The sequence below is a fragment of the Melospiza melodia genome, chromosome 2 (assembly GCF_035770615.1).
Source record: "Melospiza melodia melodia isolate bMelMel2 chromosome 2, bMelMel2.pri, whole genome shotgun sequence".
NCBI lineage: Eukaryota > Metazoa > Chordata > Aves > Passeriformes > Passerellidae > Melospiza > Melospiza melodia.
In genome coordinates this window covers 134,706,900-134,728,178 of record NC_086195.1, presented here as the reverse complement: position 1 = coordinate 134,728,178, position 21,279 = coordinate 134,706,900, and the positions used below count along the sequence as shown (strand labels likewise).

General features: G+C 38.4%; 1 protein-coding gene across 1 annotated transcript in view; it reads right to left on the bottom strand.

Annotated features, from left to right (window-relative positions):
* Positions 1–21,279, bottom strand: part of ROBO2 (roundabout guidance receptor 2) — an 866,686-nt gene that overhangs the window by 69,159 nt on the left and 776,248 nt on the right. The window contains exons 13-16 of the mRNA XM_063150058.1: positions 20,459–20,625; positions 16,507–16,628; positions 8,606–8,837; positions 2,743–2,867 (exon numbers count right to left, since the gene is read on the bottom strand). Coding sequence (XP_063006128.1) covers positions 2,743–2,867; positions 8,606–8,837; positions 16,507–16,628; positions 20,459–20,625 — 646 coding nt within the window. The remainder of the gene's footprint in view (positions 1–2,742; positions 2,868–8,605; positions 8,838–16,506; positions 16,629–20,458; positions 20,626–21,279) is intronic.

Genomic DNA, 21,279 nt, shown 5'->3' with positions numbered 1-21,279 from the left:
TTCTTCACACTCACACAATCGCAAATAGGTACGACATATCAAGGTATTTCATGGCAATCGCTTATTTGGGACTTCTTGACAATCTTACTGTCCAGGAATTGCTGAAATTGGGATGATTTAGCTCAGCAAGGTATCCCAGATTAGCACAGGACCAAGGCAGCTGCAAAGACTGCTTGAAAATACCTCTATGGACTCTGGCTCTCCATGGAGTGCAAATTCTGTGCTTACACTTCTTACAAGCACAGACCAGATCATCCGAGTAACAAAGATGTGTTATACATTAATCAAAATCTTGTTTATCAAACCTTTTGTGTAAAAAAACCCACATTTTTTTCCTTCTAAATTTCCTGCTGAATAGCAAAAGGATATGAGCATAGGGTGAAACACTTCTTAAAGCACTAAAAAATAAACAATTTTCAAAATTTTTTTCAACTTCCTTTCATTGCACAAGAGGGATACTTGAAATTTCTGAAATGGAATAAGCAAAGACTCGTATTTACTGCTGCTTTTGTGATTAGTTACATTATTCAGGAATCAAGACATCAGTTTCTCCCTCAAATATTATGTAATTAAACAGAAAATCCACCCTATAATCACAACTGGCATTTTGTGATGAGAACAGTCTATGAGTTCAGAGTCCTCTTACAGTTTTTATAGGATTCTCCCAAGAGATTTTGAAACTAACTTTTAGGCATGTTTCTTCAGTTAATGCTATCTGCAAATACTGCTTCTGTATTACTAAAGAAAGCATCTACAATCACACAAGAAAATCAATGCATAAATATATCACAGGTACACTTACATAAAAATAACAGCAGAAGAAAACACTATTGGTGGAACCACTATCAGTGACAAACTAATGCATCTAAGCAACAGCAATAATATCTTTACACTTACTTTGACCCTGCTCAGTGTTTTACCACTGTTCTGTTTGTTTTACCTTATCTTTTTTTTCCTGTGAAATGCTGAGAAAGATTTGAAGAGAAATAAAAAATTATCTTGTTTTCCTAAACCTAAGGTGAGATCCTATTTGCCAGCCAGAATGCATTAAGGTGAGTAACTGTTGCATTCATTCCTTCACTCCTTGTCTGTCCTGGTCTTAGGTTACAATAGCTATGAGCTGCCCCTAATTAAAAGCATTTAATTAATAAATGAATTAACAGGCATTCTGGTGCTTGAAGCAGAATCAACAGATCTACTTTCAATTTGTTAGAAAATGCACTGTGGAACTTCAGCAATTATTTAATACTCGAGCAAATATTAGGCTCCCTGCACCATTCACTGTAGCCAGTTCACTACTCAGGCAGCCGGCTAATCTAACTCAGGAGGGCTGTACTAGGCAGTGACTCCAGCTGGTTTTATACACAGCCCAGAGGCCTGAGCACTCACCTGGAACATGGCTTTTATTAGACATCAGCCCACTTTGTTCCATATCTGCATGTTTTGTAGATTAGGAGCGTGCTTTACTCGTTTGCCTATAAGCCCTGGATGGTTTATATATATTGACTTATACTCGAGTCAGGATCAAGATTAATTAAGGCAAAGGATAATTATTAATTGATATGAAAATCAGATCAATAAAATCCTGGGATTAATAAATCTTGATATTGACTAAAAGCAAAACAAAAGAAGTGCTATGCTTCACATAAACATTGTGAGCATTTACTGCATCCCTCTGACCAAGTGAAAAGCTGGAAGAGGTTGAATCTTTATCTGATTTAGAAGCCAAGCACTTTCAAGCACTTTCTCCCTTCTTCATCCTGTGCTCCCTCAAGATACAGCAGGGGAAAAAAATCTGTTTAAGTGAAAAAAGCTGCAGTCACCACTTCCACCCTTTGTGGGACTGTCAAGAAAGCTGCCCTGATCCATTTCAATTAAACATTTCACATTTGGTGCATATAGGCCAGCCACAGCAAGGTTAATTTACCAAACTGTGCTCCATGCTGTGGCAAGGCTGAACCTTGCCCAATTGTTTTCTCCACCTGAATAACAGAGTGCATTTTTTTTAATGTTGTGAAAATATCCTTGTGCAAAAGTGATCTTAGTATGAAATTACAGACTACAAGAACATTTAATGTATAAGGAGTGGATATTTTGAGCCATTATAGCAACAAAAAGGAAGAAAATAGAACCAATGCACCAATGCAAGAAATTCTCATGAAGCAAACTTTGGATATATGAGCTGTGTTCAACCTGTTTTTCAGAGCAAACAACCTGGCACTCTAAGTTATGAATATTGAAAGAGATAGTACTTAGAAAAAGTCTTTAATTCACCCAGAACCACAGTCCTTGACTTTGACCTTGAAGTGTTAGGATTAGCATTTTTGCAGAGGAAATAAGAAGTAACTTTCCTGCCAGCTTTGCTGACAGATTGAAGGTACTCCAACACAGGGACTTCACTGCCTGGCTTTGGAGTGCAGAAGCCCCTTACAAAAAAAATCCCCTCTTCTTCTTGTTCCACAGCAGGGAAAAGCTAGAAGGATAATAACTGTAAACTGGCTAGAAATTATAGCTCTCTTTCATATCAATCTCATGGTGTTTTTGCTTTTTAAAATAACAGTAGTAATAAAAATAGTAATAATAATATAAAATCCATAAGCAGTCAGTCCTCTTTCTCCATATAATTACATGGGCAGCTGTAAATGCTGTCAGACTCTAAATCCCATAAACAGTGCTTTGTTCTGTAATTCAAGCAGGCTGTTTCCCTAAACACACAGCCCTCCCATCAGCCATGGTGTGTACCTTGTACTCCTGGATGACTCCGTTTTGGTGATCTGGAGGGGGAGGATCCCAGGAGATGCTGATGCTTGTGCTGTTGTGATTTCCAACTGTCAGGACAGTGACAGACTGAGGAGGAGCACTTGGAGCTGCACCAAGGAGAGGGAGCAAACAGAAGCAAAGCATTAATCCATTTGCTGGGACATGTATTTTGCTGAAGCAGTGCAAGATCAAGCAGGCAGTATAGAAAACTCACACTCCTAGGGATGCACTTTTGTCAGGCCCTGACAATGCTGAAAAATGCCCTTCTGAAGAGAAGCACAGGGATGAATGACAATGTGGAATTTGTGGCAATGGAGAATCAATACAAATCACTCCACATTTATTCATATTTGGCATTTTTTTAAAGTTTGCATTGGAATTGCTCTCACATTTGCTTTTGCTTTCCATAATATGCATGAATACCTATGGATGTATCAACTAAGTCACATTTGAGGCTGCTTCACCTGGCCTGAAAGATGCTTGGTTCTTCTATTTTTACATGGTCTAATAATGATGTGAGCAGCCAACATTTAATTATCCTTTTTTGTTTGCTCTCCAGGAAGACAATGCCAGGTTTAAACATAGAACTGCATGTCCGAACTGGAAAAGGCTTAAAATGTTCATGGCTTAACATCAAAAACCAGTGAATAGAGCAGGTGCTAAGTTAGGTCACATATATACTTCTGTCCTTTTCTGCCCCCAGGCAAATTGCTTTCTCTTCAGAGTCATGTTCAGTTCAACCATTCACAGCTGTTTGGCTGGTCACTGCACATCGAGGCCAATTTTACAAGACAACTGCTTTGCTTGCCAGCCCTGCTTGTTGTCTAGAAACGCCAAAAAAAATTAAAAACATAGTTATTAGTTACCACAGCTATGCTGACAAAGCCCCTCTTGCAGCTACACCAGCAGCAGGGTGCTTCTGTTGGCTCAGGGAAGTGGTGCAAGAGCTCTGCTATGGAAAGCTCTCCTCTGTGAGCATCTACCATATCCATCCTGGGCTCTCCTAGCGTGGCTGTGGCTGCCAGGACAGAGGACTGTCAATATGGCTCTGCTCAGCCACCTAAAACTTCTTGCAGCCCCCCTCATCCTTCCCTTGCTCCCAGGCAAGTGTTGAAACTCCACCACAGTGGCAAGCGAGGCCACCGAGGTTGGCTGTATTATATTAAGGTATAGTCCCTGGGGGGAAGAGCTGATGGATAGCAGCTGCTTGGAACTGGTCCTAGAATTTATTTATTCCATCTCTCCCAGTCCACCTACCCATTCTTCAATGAAACTAATAGAAAGAGGCCAGAAAAGTGAGAACTAATAAAGTTCTAATAAAGTGATACCTCTCCAGGACAATTTTCCAGTTCACAGGAGGCTGTTGCTCAGACACCTTCTGTTCTAGGGAGGTGTCTTTGTCTTTAATAAATACTTGTGGAATTTGTCTTCCACATATTTTTCACTGCTTTTAATCTGATCTTAAAATATTTAATATGAAATATGAAAGCTGATTTTAAAAACTTACGGTAAACACCATACCAGAACCTAAAATATTTATTACTCTCCTGTCCCAACTTCAACCCTAGATAATAATGTGGTTTGGGGTATCTCATATCATGTGTCAAGGCTCCCTGACTCCAGCCCCCTGGCCAGAGTGACTTCTTCACTGCTAAACTTTATGGCAAAAGAACTCTAGTCTTATCTTTAACAGATATCCATGGCCATCCTTGGACCATGCTTCCCAGAAAAGCCAAGAGCCCCTGGCATCCTTTGTATTAAAGTCTGGCATGTTTAACACAACAAAGCACAGCTACAGATATCACAAGTGTTCAAGCCTCCTGAGCCAATTCAGATATTTCTATTGTTCTCCACAGCTTCTTTGAGGCTGGCTGCGTTCCCACGTTGGAAGCTCCTCAGCACTTGACCTGGCACAGGCTCATGGAGCCGAGCTCAAACCTTTACCCTGATAACCCTGAAAAATTGGAGTGCTCTGCTGCAGGAATCACACAACTTCAAACTAGGGTATCAGAGGTGAGGACAAGGAGCCACACAGGATTACAGCAGAAATAAAAATATTTTAGATGAAAAATGAAACACATATTACAGTCCTGGGAGGCTTCACATTTCGACAACTACATTTTCAGATGCTGGTTCAGCTGCAAAGCTAATAATGCTTGGTAGAGTCCTTGTGACCTTGCCTGGTGCAGAGAAACAGGGAACTGGAGGGGAGAAATGGAGCTGAATTGTGGACAATTTGACTCTCAGCCAGCTCGAGTGAAGCATGGAAAGGTTGCCTTGGGCTACTTCCTTGCAATCGTGCAAAGCATAGAATTGGTGAAATAAATAGTTGCATTGTGTATTTTATGGCAAGTGAAATAATTTGCCACACAGTGAAAAATTAGCATTTTAAAAGTCTTCAAGTTATTCAATAACAATAAAACCGTGAATAAACGTATGGGTGTGATATTAATTAGAATATTTTACGTGAAAATAATAATCATAAAAATGGCAAAGCTTAACGCTGCATAACTCTTTCTGGTTTTAAGTACAATGGAACAACTCGCTCACACATATTTACTTTCCCTACTAAAACAAAAAGGGCATTCAGAAATACGTCTTATATATGCATACCTGGGGGGAAAAGGGAGTGTGAATGCAAAAGAAATGTAAAATGAATAGCATACTCTAAATTTTAAAAAACCCCCATACTGTATTAATTTGTCTTTACATTTAAACTGCATGAACATTCTAGTTAATATTCTACCAGGGTGTGTTGGTGTTTTTGAGGTTTTTTGAGGACATAGGATAAATTTAAAGTAAAATTAAAATTGCAGCTAATGAATGCAGCTGTGGAAATATCATTTTAAGAGTTGCATTAAAGTGAGCAGCATCTGACAGAGAGCAGCTGATAAAAGCTAAGGGGACTTCCATTCCTGTCATATTTTTGTGGTGACAAACAACATGCAGGGCAAGTACTACTCCATAATGTTATTCCAAAGGACATTTAACAGTGGGTGCAACTGAGAAAAAAAAATTATCTGTCTCTAGAGAAACTATGAAAGAAATAGTGAAAATTATAAAATAAAATCTTTGATTTAGCTCCCACTATATGTGTGTAAACATGTTAGAATGTAGCAGTTCAGCTTCCTCTCTCTGATAAAATCACTCTGTAAGCTGGCACAGTGATATAAATTAAGCCACTCGTCTGACACTGCTGCAGTTATTAAACAGATCACATTGAAAAATAACATTTTTAAAACCGTTTTCTCATTTCCCTTGCTGCTGGCTTGTGGAGAACACCTTGCCTGCTTCTTGACAGGTCAATTATTCCAGTGCTCAGCTTCTTCTTACAGATATGAAAGAACCCAAATCGCTGCTCATCTTTTCCAGACGCAGCCAAACAGAATTCCATTTGTTACCTTCACAAGGCCAAAGAGGCAGGAGATGGATGGATACTGAACTGTTACAAATGTCTGATCTAGAGGAAAAGTCTAACTGCAGCAAAATTGATTTTTAGAGGTAGGCCTCAGAAGTTACATTGCACATAAAATCCAATCCAGCAGAAAGTTGCCACTAGCTTTCCGTTGTACTTTGCCTTTACTAGGGATACTTTGCTTTGATGTTGCAAAGAAAACTTCCAACACTCATATCACTTTACAAATTATTTTCTAAAAATAGAATAGCTAACATTTTTTAAAAGTCAAGTCTAAGAATAGCTCATTTTTGAAATGGAATGACAGGCAACAGAGCACCTTTAAACAGACTGCCATCTTTCTTCAGTGGAAGGGGCGCAAACCACTGTCATTAAACCTTTAGTTGATACTATTTTTGAATATAAGAACACCAATATAATTGCAAAGATAATATGAGGAATTAAGGGAAATATCTGTAGAACTGCATCTACTGAATGTCTTAATTTTCTCATGGAAGTACCTAATTTTATCACCCAAGGAAGAGGAAGAATTTTGTTACAGGAGCTGACATTTTTGTGGCGATAATATTACAGATCCTGTGCTGACGTTTTTTCAGAGGAGATTCTTGTAAACAGACTCCTTGAAGGTTATATTAATCTACAAAGCAGATCCTAGGCTGTGAGTTATACATATCTGCAGGCAGGAATTTTTTTCTTAAATCTTCACTATGTGGAAAGCTATTCCACATGAACAAAGTGTCCTTTAAGGTAGGAAATTACCTGACAGGGTCTGCTGGGAGCTAAGGTTTATGAAAGAGAATGTCATTCCTCAAGTATTTTATAGAAAAAGACAGGAGGTATAAGACCTTCTCTCTTTTTCAGTAGTTTTTAATTTACCTTTAGCAAGAAACAGCTAGATGATCTAAATAAACACTAAAAATCAACTGAAATTAGAGAAGAGGAAAATCTGTAGAAATATTTTTAAATATTTAAAAAATTTTCCTTTTAATTAAAAAAAAAAAATCTTTGTTCAGAGGGTTGCAAACATATTCTTCACCAACTGATATAGGTTTTATAGTTTGATCAAAGAACTGGGGACCATAAATTTCCAAATTCCAAATCAGACTTGAAAACTGCCTTCCTGCACACTCTTCTACATGTTGCAGGACACTGAATTTCCTCATCCACAAAGTGCAAAGTGCATCCAAGTAATCTTCAGTTTTACTTACATGTTGGGTAATATTCATAACAAATCAAAGAGAAAAGTGAGTAATAAGCAAGTCTGTTCCAGAATTAAAGAGTACTTGGCAATCAGCACTAAATTAAACCTCAGGAGACCACTGTAAATGATTAAGATGCACTTTCAATAGGAAGGAAAGAGTGCACTCAAAACCCATTGAAACCATATGAACATCTTAAAACTTCACCAGTATTTCTTTCTCATGTTTAAAAAAAAAAATCAAAAAATCAGTGACACAGAGAGAAGATGAACCCTCACTGTCAGGACCATCCTACTTTTCCAGGAGAGATTCATCAGGCAAAGACTGCATTACATGGGTAGAAAGGCGTGTTTCTAACAGCAAATGATTAAACTTACTTACATCTCACCCCAGTGTCTTTACTTTTCAAAAAAAAAAAATCCCAGCAGCCCTGGAGTGCACATGCTTTAGCACAACTATACACAAGGCTAAATGCTATAGATATAAAAGCTTGAGCATTTCAGAAGTATAAACTGTTCACTCTGTCTGAATCCTGACTGTTTCAGAGAGGCTTCAAAGGTGCTCAGGGGAATCCTCTGCAGTACTGAACAGGGCAATTTCATGAACACTGTGCTAACAGAAACTGTGAAGTGCTGTGCCCTTGAGACTGGAGTTTCTCCAGACTAGTTAAATACATGTCCTTCACTACTCCTCGTTTCCCAGCCAACTGTTCATCTACATTATTACCCATTCAGAAGGATGTGCTTAGTATCAAACACTCATCTGTGAGAGCTTGCATTTATTTTATTCTCAAAGTGCAGACCAAGGTCTTTCATTGCAACAGCAGTGGTTACAAAAGAAGGGCTGCAGTGAACACTTTTTGGAAGACCAAAAGCCACCTGCACCTTAGAAGGATGTATCAGCCAGAAGAATATAAGACCAGCACAGTGCTTTCTCAGGGGATATTTACAGCACAAAGTTGAATATTATATCAAATTTTAACATCACCTCAGTGTGTAACAAACAGAAATCATGGGGAGGAAACAGAGATGAACACATGCATGCACAGAAAAACCTCCAGTGCCAGCTATGAAAGCTCATTGCTTTTTTTTGAATACATGAACACCAATATAATTGCAAAGATAATATGAGGAATTAAGGGAAATATCTGTAGAATTGCACCTACTGAATGCCTTAATTTTCTTGTGGAAGTAGCTAATTTAATCACCCAAGGGGTGCCCCTTTTACCAACCTTCCTCAGTGGTACGAGCAGACTTGGATTCACTGTCCATGCCCTGGAACTCATTGAAGTAAGGGCGCACCTTGATCTCATAGGTGACCCCCTTTTTGAGGCTGACGAGGACGGCGCTGCGCTCGGTGGGCACCTTCACCTCCAGGTTCTGCCACGTGGCCGGGGCGGGCAGGCCCGAGGTCTGGCGGTACAGCACGCGGTAGCCCTGGATAAACTGAGACTGCCGGTCCACCTGGCAACGACAGCAAATAACACATCAATAAACACACCAAAATAAACAAAGAAACAAATAAACACCTGTCGCAGATATCTTTTATGGAAAATCCTTTCCTCAGGATTTTTCCTCCTGAGAAGCTGAGACGCCTCAGGAACAAAATGTAAACATTGATTAGCTGCTGCTGTGGAATGCAACAGGTGCATCTGTGATTGCTCCAGGTTGGATGTTTGTAATTAATGGCCAATCACAGTCAGCTGGCTCGGACAGAAAGCTGAGCCACAAACCTTTGTTATCATTCTTTCTTATTCTATTCTTAGCTAGCCTTCTGATGAAATCCTTTCTTCTATTCTTTTAGTATAGCTTTAATGTAATATATATCATAAAATAATAAATCAAGCCTTCTGAAACATGGAGTCAGATCCTCGTCTCTTTCCTCATCCAAGACCCCCTGCGAATACCGTCATAAAAAACCACAACAAACTGCGCAAAAAGAAAACAAACAGTTGCCTAGAACAATTCTCCCCTCATCAAAAAGAGAAAATTCACAGTTACAATGCTGAATTTATTACTCTAACTACATTCTTCTCAGGATCTTATGGTGGTCGCTGCGACCCCGAGATTGTTAAAAGTCTCTTTGCCCAGCATGAGGGCTTGAAGAAGGAGTCAAGGCTCTTCAGTTCTTGGTCTCAAGGTTGTTTATTGAGTCTTATCTATAAAAAATTTTCTCCTGCCATGCCAAGGTCCATTCAGCAGGACAGTTCCAGGCATTCTGCCCCGGGGGAGGTGTTATGTCCTTATACTAAAACAATGCTTACAATTGCTTTCCAATACCTATCACCTATGTTAGACAGTGAGCTTCTACTCTAGACCAATCTGTAAGTGTCACCATCACAGCAGAAGATGGAGGCCAAGAAGAAGAAGGAGAAAGGCTGGACAAACCCAGTTCCTCCATCTTGCCTCCTGAACCCCCATACCAAAAACCCCAAAATTCTACTTTTCCACCCTGTGATAACTTCACAATTATTCTACCTAAACTGTTGTGGCTTGCTGATCTTCATATAAGGTTGGTAACTTGCTCCACGGGTCATAATCAAATCCACAGGTGTTTTGGGCTCTGTGCCAGGGCTTCTGAGCCCCCTGGCAGGGGTCTTGGCCATCCTGGACAGCCAGAGGGATGTTCTGGGTTCCCACAACATCTTTTAAGTCGCTGTTGATTAATTGTCTACAAAGAGTATTTGTCTCACATTACTGGTTACAGAATGTTTCTTTCTGCTTTGCTTTCTCCAGCTCTATACATCATGACAAATACCACCTTAAATCATAAAACAAGGCCCCCACCCCTGCAATAAATCATGAAAAGAAAACTCTGGCATAAGGCTTGCTGCATGTAAACTTACTAAGCACATCTTGGCTACTGATGTGCTGAAATAGGAGAAGAAAAGAAAAACAAATTCTTTCAGAAAAGGACAAGTCTTTGAAGATATCCTACATGCTTACAATTAGTCCATTACTTGGCTCACAGCTCATGAAATGCACAGCAAATTAAAATAAACATGAGACAGATGCAGAGAAAACAACTTCCAAAGACATGTGCTGTTTCTTGTGTTCACAGCCTGTGCAGCCCCTTTGCATCCAGGGGTTGTGATGCTCTCAGGCCATCAGATGGAGATGGAATGTTTGTTTTGGTTTATATTTTATTTGTTGCTAGGCAAGCAGAATTCAAGACTGGACCATGGAAGTTTAACAATTTTATCCTATAAATAGGATTTCTATTTGAAGAAAAGCTTTCTATGTGTTTTATCTTGGAGAGGTTGCATGCATCTATTTATCTTCCAAAAAAAAAAAAAAAAAAGCCAAAAATCAAGGCATTATGATTCTTGCATAAATTTTCCTGGGAAAAAACCACCAAAAAATCAAAACCAATTTGATTGCTAAAAGTAAAGCAAACCAAACTGCTTCTGCAGCTGCCAAATAAGGAGCAAAGAAAGTGCAGCACAAATAACAAGACCATAGAGCAGGCTGTTTGGTAATTCTGTATTATAACTTAGACTCAACAAGTAGTATATTTCTTATGTTCTTGTCAATTTGCTTGCTCAAAGATATTCCAGAATTAGAGAAACATTTGTTTGACTTAAGAATAAATGAATTTAAGGCTGAAAACACAAACCATGCTCTATTATGCTCCTCCGATAATCTTGTTACAGTTTATTGAGGCATTCAGAGGGGACACAGATTCTTAGACATTAAAAAGCAAGGCAAGCAAGAAGAAAGCTTTATTTATGAAAGCAAGGCAGAAATGTCTTTCATCAAAACTGTCACTGTTAAAAACCTTGCAACATATGTTACAACAACATTAAGCTTGCATTTTATAAACTTCTCTGCATTCACTTTAAGTGAATTTATGCACTGAAAGAGGGATATAACTCACAATAATAGCTTGTTAATACCGAAAGAATCAAGCTGTGTTTTTAAGAAGAACATTAAGCAGCTGTTTCCAGATGAAGGGAGTCTGTAAATCAGAGTAAACTGTTTTTATCCATGTTTGACTTTGATTAACTAAATGTTTTATGGATATAAAGACTTTATGACCCTCACATTTACTACAAAATTCAGCAAAAATAATGCTTTTATCCACTTTGCAATAGAGATTTTTAACCTAAATTACAATATAAGACTATGCTGTTTAATAATCAAACACTGAGTTTGATTCTTGATATACTTCTTAGTTAGAAGCTATACTGAAAGATGGCATAACTTTGTTGGAACTTTCCATTTTGGTCTTTGCTCTATTTTTAAGCTTTATTGACTGCTGCCTAGTGGAGAAAACTGAAAATTCAGAACTGACCTGACTGAACAGTAGCATGGTGTTGCTACAACACAGAGTGGAAAGAATTTTGTACAGCATGGCACAAACAGAAACCCACCCCCCAACTCCCTGAGAAGATAAAATCTAAAGAATACCAATTTTCAGTTCCTCATACTTTTGTGTCTACTCCCAGACAAATTGTCCCTACACATCTTTTCCTCCCAGACCTCTAAGATCTTAAATTGAAAGACTAAACAATAGAAGGAATATGAAAGCAGAATGCAGCAGTACCACAAGGCTGTCACATTTATGGGTGCTATAAACTAGCTTGATTTGAGGCTTGCTTGAATCTCACAGAGCTTTCAATTAGTAACTTGATTACAGCAGGGCAGAGTGATCTGCCCAAATAGCAGATTATTGACAGTGATTTCATCATTCAGAGTCTGGGAGGGTACTGACAAAAGAAAATATTAGACATTTTTATGTTTTCTATAAACATTCAGTCACATTCAGTATCAAGGAGAGGATACAAAGCTATCTCTCATACCCAAATAAAGCTAGTCTGTATGAACAGGGCCTTCTATAGGGTCAAAATGTTGGGAAGCTACTCAGAGGGCACTTTACTTACTGAGAAAGGTGGATTTTTAGATTTTGTTCAGAGTTTCAAAACTAATTAAAAAATTACTCTTGGATAATTACATGGATTAACCAGGTACATTTCACATATACATAGACACACGTGCATACATATGTGTATGTTTATCTACAGTTACACAGTCATATATAATACAAAGTGACAGTGACTTCACAATTTTCTCCATTTCTGTGGTAATGATGTGTCATGCCACGAGCAGACTACTAAAAATATCCCTATATGATTAAAGACATTAATTCAGCTATGCAACTCCAAGTTTGGCACACACTCACATGCAGGCAGAGCTGCAGAAACATGCGCTCTGGCTTGATGAAAGGATAAAGAATGTAAATGGTTGCCATTTCCTTACACAAATTACTCAGCATGACTTCAGCAATTGCAGGAATTCTCTGGGTTGAATGCTGGGAGCAGAGAATATTTCTAGTGGGTGATATCAACTCAAAAGATCTGCAACTGTTGCTGATATAAAGACACATTTGCTCCCTCAAAGAACAAGGGAGAACATGCAGATGCTCTTGGATGAGCATTAAATCAAACCTCAAGAGACCACTGTAATCAGATATAGATATAGATATAGATATAGATATAGATATAGATATAGATATAGATATAGATATAGATATAGATATAGATATAGATATAGATATAGATATAGATATAGATATAGATATAGATATAGATATAGATATAGATATAGGGCAGATCCTGGGTGGGTGGTGCTCAGCACTGACCTAACGTGATCCACCAGCAGACTTTGTCCCGTGTGCTCCTTCTCACCCCCTTTAAGAGCCCATGGTGCAGGAGGCATCTACAAAACCATTTCTGCAGAGCAGGAAGCTCATTTTCCCTGCACATGCCACAGCTGAACACCAGACAGGTTCAATGGCTATTAGGTTGTTAAAACAAAGGCAAGAAATTCACAATGCAGTTTCTGCTGCAGATATAAACTCCTTTCAAGCAAACCTGCTAATCTGCACCCTAAATACATTTTGCAATATACTGTGTAGCATGCAAATTTTTATCCCAAAATATCCTAAGGAATCCTCTGCTCCCACTGCAATACCCACAGCAATTCTCCAGCTGGGCAGAGTAGTTTGCATGCTGTGTTGAGCTCCCTGGCACAGACTCAGAGGAATCTCTGGAAATTCAAACTGCACTAGCATTTAGTATCCTATAGGAACAAGGCAAATGAGGATGATAATCTGGACCTGACTCCTGAAGCTTCCAGTGAAGTACATTAATTTAAAATCTACATCAAATTAAAAAAAACAGAGGTAAATAAATTATCCTTCTGCCTGCTAGCCTCCAAAAAGGCAGTAAGGATTTCAAAGCAGCAATTCTTCTGCCATGTTGAAGGACAGATTTTTTCATTCCTCCTTGTGCCACAGGGCTTCTTTATAATGCTGGGAAACATTTCATATCTGGTCACTAATGAAACTTTCAGTTTAATGCCCACTGAGGCTAGAAGTGCTGACCCATAGCTGAGGTCAGCTAAAAAAGCTTTTGGAGTACAGAATACGCTCTTGCAATGTGAAATGTTTTAATAAAAGTAAAAATAAATCATGCTCAAGGCTTAAAATTAGCCATTTGATAACAGTGAGCATATCTGCCTCCATGTGTCTCATCAGCAATAACTATCTCTGCACCTCACCTCTCTATGTGTAAAGTTAGGATAATGACACATTTTTATCATTGTGATGTTAAATTCAGTATTATTTGTGAAGCACACAAATGTTACGGTTGAGAGCATGACAGATAAGCAAGCATGTGAGACAAAATAATAATTTTTATTCAATGCAAGGTTTCAATGCTATGAATTTAATAAGACCTGGCACCACACAGAGAATAAAGAAGATAAAAAGAAATGTTTAATAGCTCCATGAAGAAGAGATCCTCTATGTGACCAGATAATTACAGCTATATTTTAATATCTATACACAAGAGGAATAAATTTAAGTGGCAATGAAAATTTAACTTTTGACATTCCTCTTCTTATTTTTTAACATTGACATTGTAAGCCTGACGTTCTTTTCAAAATATGTGTGTATATGTATGTGCATATTTTAAAATTGCAACACAGCCACAGGGAACTATTCCCAAAAAATTAACTCAAATTTGAACAAAAAAAAAAAAAAAAAGAAAAAGCAAAACCAAAAGAGTCTCATAAAGGAGAGAATAAAGTGGTATTAATTTGCTGTGAGTCAGGATGCCATGCCAGAAATTCAGTGACCAAGGACATTCCTTGGCATTCACCCTTTGAACTGCATAAAACCCACACAAAGATTCTTATGACTCTCATGGCACTTCTGTCCTTTTGTATGATAGCTACACTATCTCTCCATTTTGTTAATAGTGTGGACTTTATTCTCTGGATAGAGTGAGGTTTTTTCCTAGAGACTATGGTTAATTAATTGTTTTTGTTCTGGTTGCTGGGTAGTTTCTAATTAGCTGCTTCAGAGATCTTTCTTTATGTCTTTCTTCCCCTGGGCAATTCCAAAATGCCTCTACAGAGGTCTCTGTGCTTGTCAGGTGGCACAGGGTCACTGCTTTGAGGGATCTTCCCAATAAGCTGGGATCCATAGCATTTCCAGCAATTTGTCTTTACCTTACCATTTCTTCACTCATTGTTCAGTAGGGACACCAGGAAATTCTTTTAGAGGAATATATGTCACACACACAAATATACATACAGACACACACACACATATATATAATTAAAAATATAATGACATTGGTTACATGGTATAAAACTGAATTCTGTTTATATTGGAGCTTCCTTTTGCAGTACATGCTAAAGCAAGGGCCAGCCTATGAATCTGTATTTCTGATAGATGCCACACCAAAAAAAAGGACTTGGAGCACCACATGGATGTGATCCAGGTTTACAATTTCTCTCTGCTAACATCCAAATTTTCTACTACTGATCCATCTGCTTGGGCAAAAGGGTTTGCCACAAAGGTTAGTCAACCTGTTCTGGACAAATTGAATATGAAACATGCCGCATTTTAAGAAAGCCAAGCTGTGTGCTGACATCACTGATGGCAAAATGCAGTGACACATACTCTAAATAATCTTCCACAGAAGAAAAAATTGTGGGTTTCTCTACTTATTCTAATCTGTACCCTGACCACTGAGATCTGTCAGAACAAGGATGGTGCATAAGCTCCCATAATAATGGCTGTGTTGTGCAAAAACAACAGTAATCCTTATAATACACAATCTATCACCACACTTATCTCCTCTTGCGTAATCCCCTGCACACATTAAGCTCTCAGCAATATGACATGCAGAAGAAAAACCCTGAGCATTGTGAATGCCCCCTTAGCAGAATTCATCCCATAAAATACAACTGTTTTGATGTTGTGCAGGGCAGTTTTCCTCTCACTCTTCAACTCTTGGCTCTTCTTCCTCTGGGCAGATGCCCCAACAGCAAAGCACTCTTTTCTGGTCTGCAGTGCCCTGAGAATGCTCTCCTGCCCCTACAGATCCTTTCCATCAAGCCTCAGGAAGGGAAACAGAGCAATTTGAAAGCCAAACACTATATTAGAAATTCTACCCAGTAGTTTGACCCCTCAAATAGAAATGTTGTTAAGCACTGCCCAAAAGTCTCTGGTCTTCTCTAATGAAAGGATATTCACTCATTGTGGGTAAGGTTTGTGCTGGCAAACCAGATGACAGACAGTGTGTCAGGCACTAGCACCACATGCTTCTGACTTCACTACAAGTGCTGTAGGAAAGATAATTTTGATTTTCAGGTCACTAAATAATAGGGTATTGTCAGAGGTCGCTATGACTTGAAGCAGACAGTACTTTTTCACACAGCAATTTCTTGTTGATATTTTACTTTGATTATTTCCTAACATACAGCATAATGAATCCACAGATCAATTACCCTTAAAACATACTCATTTTTATAATGTTTTTCTAGTCAGATAGCTAACTTGTTTCAAGCAGAAGACTGAAGACATTGAACCTGGCTGACTTGAAAGAGAAGATGACTATTTCATTGCCATATTTATAGACACACTCATACATATATATATACACTCACATATATGTGTACATACACACACTGCTGTATGTTAGATTGTCAGAGCACTCATATTGGGGTCAAGTTTGGGTCTTTTCAGGGTGGTAAAACACTGAAGGGATAAATAGGCAGACTGAAGGGATAAAAAAAGCAGACTGAAAGCACTGTTAAGGTAAGAACAGAGAAACTTTACCGTCCAGGTGACTTGCACTGTGGTGGGTGTCAGCACAACAGGGTTGTGCAGCCGTACAATGACATCTCCCAGCTCCTTCTGGACTTGCCTGTGATCCACACCTTGTGCTGGGGGGCTGATATCTGCCAGGCACACATATGAAAGCATCACTTTAATGAGAAGAGCTATATATGGCATCAAAAAAATTTACTGAGTAGCCTAACGACCTGACTTGAAAATCCTCTGCTTTTAAAAAAATACAGCACTCAGGTTGAAACCCAGACAAATACCAAATAATGCAAACAAACCATCCACCTCTAGCCACTTAGGAAATCATGAAATATAAACATGATTAAAGGAGTGTTCTGACTAGATGGCAAAGTTTTCTCAGCTTGGGTAAATGGCAAGAGAGATGCAATGCTCACTAGCTCCAAAGTACTCAGATAATAATAATGCTGCACAGATGTCTGGAACCAAATTGGTTAGTATAATTGAAGAAAATGAACAGTGCTTTTTTTATTTTGCTAGCGCACACATGACATTAAGTCATTATATGTTTCCAAACTTTCACTGAGCTTCCTCTCCCCACATGCCATGCACACAAGAAATCCAATACTAAAAATAGCATTTTCCCCTGCAAAGCAAATTTTCCCTTAACAGACATAGCTAATGAAATCTAGTGCAAACATGAAAAAAAAAAAGATTTAATTTAGGAAGCCAAACTGATTCCCATCTAGTAAAGGGCCAGCAAAACCAATCTACCACAAAAATTTTCTCTTCAAGATGATGTGCCCTTCAAAGTGTGTGGGGGAATTGTTTCTTTTAGTCAAAATCTGATTATAGAGATATTCAAAAAAGGACTGATAAATTGTGGTCATGCCTGTCTAGGCATCTCTGAATTCTGCTTGGTCTTCCCTAGGGATTCAATAGTCAAATTTATAGTCACAGTTCCTCATCTTTTTGGATCAACATCATGTCCTTGTGAAAAAGATAAATATGTAAGAGTTTTTACCCTTTCTGATGGACTTAGATATGGGAATAGACATCACATGATTTCTTTTTATCTTTTAAATGCTATGTAAAAGAAATAACACTTGTCTTAAAAATTAGGCCTTTAAATATAATAACTGTAATCATGGATCTCCAGGTCTTGAAACTAAGTAGTTTTTGATGATCAATAATTCACATTCCTAATTCTGGGTTGTTATGGATTCTGAGCCACCAATAAACAATATTGCCCCAGGCTTCTATTGATATCCAAATTAAAATGGCTCCATGGATCTCCAGAGGGAATATAATCCAAATATGAGTGTCAGTGAAGGTGGTGGTCTATCAAATTATGTTTATTTGAAGCAGTCAAGAATCAGAGATATTATAAAATAAAACTGTAACTCAGACTGGTCTAGAGGATGATCATTTATGCTTCTATCCACAAAAGCTACGATTGTTGCTACAATAAACCTACAGTTATACACTTTAATTTAAGTTATGCTGTGGTATACAGCCAACAAGGTACCTGTGCATTCCCTCAGAGGAAAAGATATTTCCACAAAGTATTTTGTGTGAACAGCATTTCATCATTTTCATGGCTCATGTGTCAGAAGTAACAGAATAACATGGACTAATAACAGTGAGAAGTATTTGCCAAGATGTTAATGTGGAATTCAGTTTTCTGGTATGTACACTTGAAAACATGTGTGATGCTCTCAGTGTAAAGTCATTTTCACAAGCCTAGGAGGCTCCTGGTGGAAAAGCAGCTCATCTGTCTCTAAGGGTATGATTAAATATTGGAATAATAGAATCATGACTCAAACAAAACTGGTGAAAGAAGCTACATCATGATCAAAATTAAATTGGTTAGATATTTTCTCTAAGACCTCTTTTATCAGTGTTCAGCAAATATACTATTATTTATTATTATTTTGATTTCAGGGACGGGAATACATATCATTTTTGGGAGAGTTTTTTTAATATATGGTTTCATCTGTTAATAATCCAACAAGAAATCAAGTCCTTCATTAGAGTAGTTACTGATTTCTTTGTCCTTGTTTCACATAAGTCATATAAGACAAACCTTTTAAAAGTATCTGATTATCTACTTGCAGTTCACTGGTGAAATTTACATTAAATCCTATTACTTGTATTTTCTGTGCTGAATACCAGATCATTAAATGTTCAGCTATGAAAGCTACCACAGACACCTGTTGAAAATTATTATTTTATAGCACTGCCATAGCTGCTTTGTTATTTCTCCATGGCCACTGTGAATAGGCCTTCCACTGTGTGGCAGCTTCTTCTGTGAGCCTGAATTGAATTCAGGCATAATTAGAAATCACATCAAAACATTATGTTAATTTTCAATTGATTTTATGATTTAATTCTATTAAACTGCAGGCTTGCAAAGAAGCTATAAATCCTGTACATGTCTCAGTGTGCTTGACTGCTAAACAGCTTCTGGAAATGGAAGCTGCAACACATGCTGTAGCTAATTAAAAGACATGTTTTTACTGAAATCAAATTGCTTGTCAGTATGTCAGATAAAAAGTCTATACTTGACACTCAAATGCCAAACAAAGTTGTTGGGGTTTTTTTTTAGCTAGGTGATAAGTTATGCAGACTAAAAGGCTGTTGCAATAAAAAGCATGACTCACCCTATAATAATGGGAAAATAAGAAAGAAGGAAACTTGTGATACTCCACGGATAATCAGGCCATGAAATCCCTGCACAACTCACTCCTCCAGCTTTTGAGAAAGCAGCTCTGTTTTCCCTCTTCCAGCCATAATTACTATTTTAAGGGTATAACTATTCAGGACAGATTTATTCAGGACTAGGCTGGCATAAGGGAGGCTGGATGGTTATGTGACAAAGAAACACCACCCTACTCTTGTTTATCTCTTTCCATCTAGCAAAGGACCTAAACAACTTAGAACACACATGCTTGAGACTGACTCAGGATGTGCTCCCCATGGGCACCTTCAGACCTTCAGAGACAAAAGTCTCTGAATAAAAATAAACAGAGACAGAAGATTTAATTTCAAATTGACTGTGACAGGAACTATTACTTCGGATTCAAAAATTATGATTCCAAAGAATTATGAATTTCTATATTACAACATGTTTAACACAGAACTACACTCTTGAATTAAGTATTCAAGTAATGTCTTGTCAAAACAAAAAAAAAAAAAAAAACCTCTATGCTGTGAAGGGAAATCTGTTTGTGGCAGTTATATTCAGTTAGAGCTTGATGCAAAGTAAACAGACTTCAGTAGGTGATTCAGTAACAACGGAGGATCGCAGCTACCCATCCTATCACCACCCTACAAATGAGCAATTTCACTTCAGCCTTCTCTCTTGGCTTATGCAATGGATTAATACAAAGAATTCAGAAATATAAGTATGTAAACAGAAGGCCCATACCTTTCTCAGAATAACTTCTATATATTCTTCGCATGCAGATGCCTTAATTTATGTGAATTCTCTGCCTAAATGTTGGCTCAGATTAATCAGCATGTGTTGTGCATTCCTTTTGATTAAATAGAATTCTAAACAGTGTCTTGCCTGTTATAAACACTTGTTATCATAGTATATCCCTACTAATGGAGAGGAAGAAAGGACATGGAGAGGAAAGATACACTCCATGTAGTAAGGAAAGGAGAGTATTCAGAGTGCTGTCCAGAAAAGCTTGGGTAACTCACATTGCTTTCAATAGTAACCAGGGGGAAATGGAGTCTAAGTGAACTGCAAACCAAAAGTTCTACACTGTACAGAGGATTAAGGATGTAACCTTTCTCTCCTAAGCCCCAGACTGATGCAGCAAACACTGAACCACTCTCATCTTTCCTGGTGAAGCTCAAATCACGATTCTGTCAGCGAGTGTGCTGAAACCAAATGGCCAGACTGACCTCTTGGTGAATCCTCAGTCCCTTCTCTCCATTTTAGCCCAAGCACATGAAAGTTGGAAGCTCCCCTTACCTTGGGTTCTGACAGGGTCTGACATGGGGCTGGGGTCGCTCAGGCCCTGGGGGTTGATGGCCCTGACCATGAACAGGTAGATGGTGTTGGGGCGCAGGCCCCGCACGGTGTACAGCGTGCTCTTCACGTGGTTGGCCACCGTCTGCCAGCTGTTGCTCACAGACTGACTGCAACAACAACAGTGTGGGAGATTATAAACCAATACCAGAGAAAAATAAAGATGAGAAAGGAACTGTCTCATAACTCTGGATCAACTCGTGGCGCAGAAAAAAGTAGTAAAAGCAGGGTGTGACAGACATCTTTTATGAAAAATCCTTTCCTTAGGATTTTTCCTCCTGAGAAGCTGAGAGGCCTCAGGAACAACATGGAAACAATGATTATCTGCTGCTGTGGAATGCAACAGGTGCATCTGTGATTGGCCCATGTTGGATGTTTCTAATTAATGGCCAATCACAGCCAGCTGGCTTGGACAGAGAGTCGGAGACAGAGCCTTTGTTATCATTCTTTGCTATTCTATTCTTAGCTAGTCTTCTGAAGAAATCCTTTCTTCTGTTCTTTTAATATAGTTCTAATGTAATATATATCATAAAATAATAAATCAAGCCTTCTGAAACATGGAGTCGGATTCTCATCTCTTCTCTCAACCTGAGACCCCTGTGAACACTGTCACAAGCAGGGTGCAATTAATTTTTTTTTTTCAGTTAGCTCATCGAGATGGGCTAAAAATCATAATGCAGCTGTCAAAAGTACTTCTCTTTGCAATAAAAGTAAAACTTTTTGCCATTTCTCTACATTACCTGCAAAAGGAAAAGGTAGAAAGC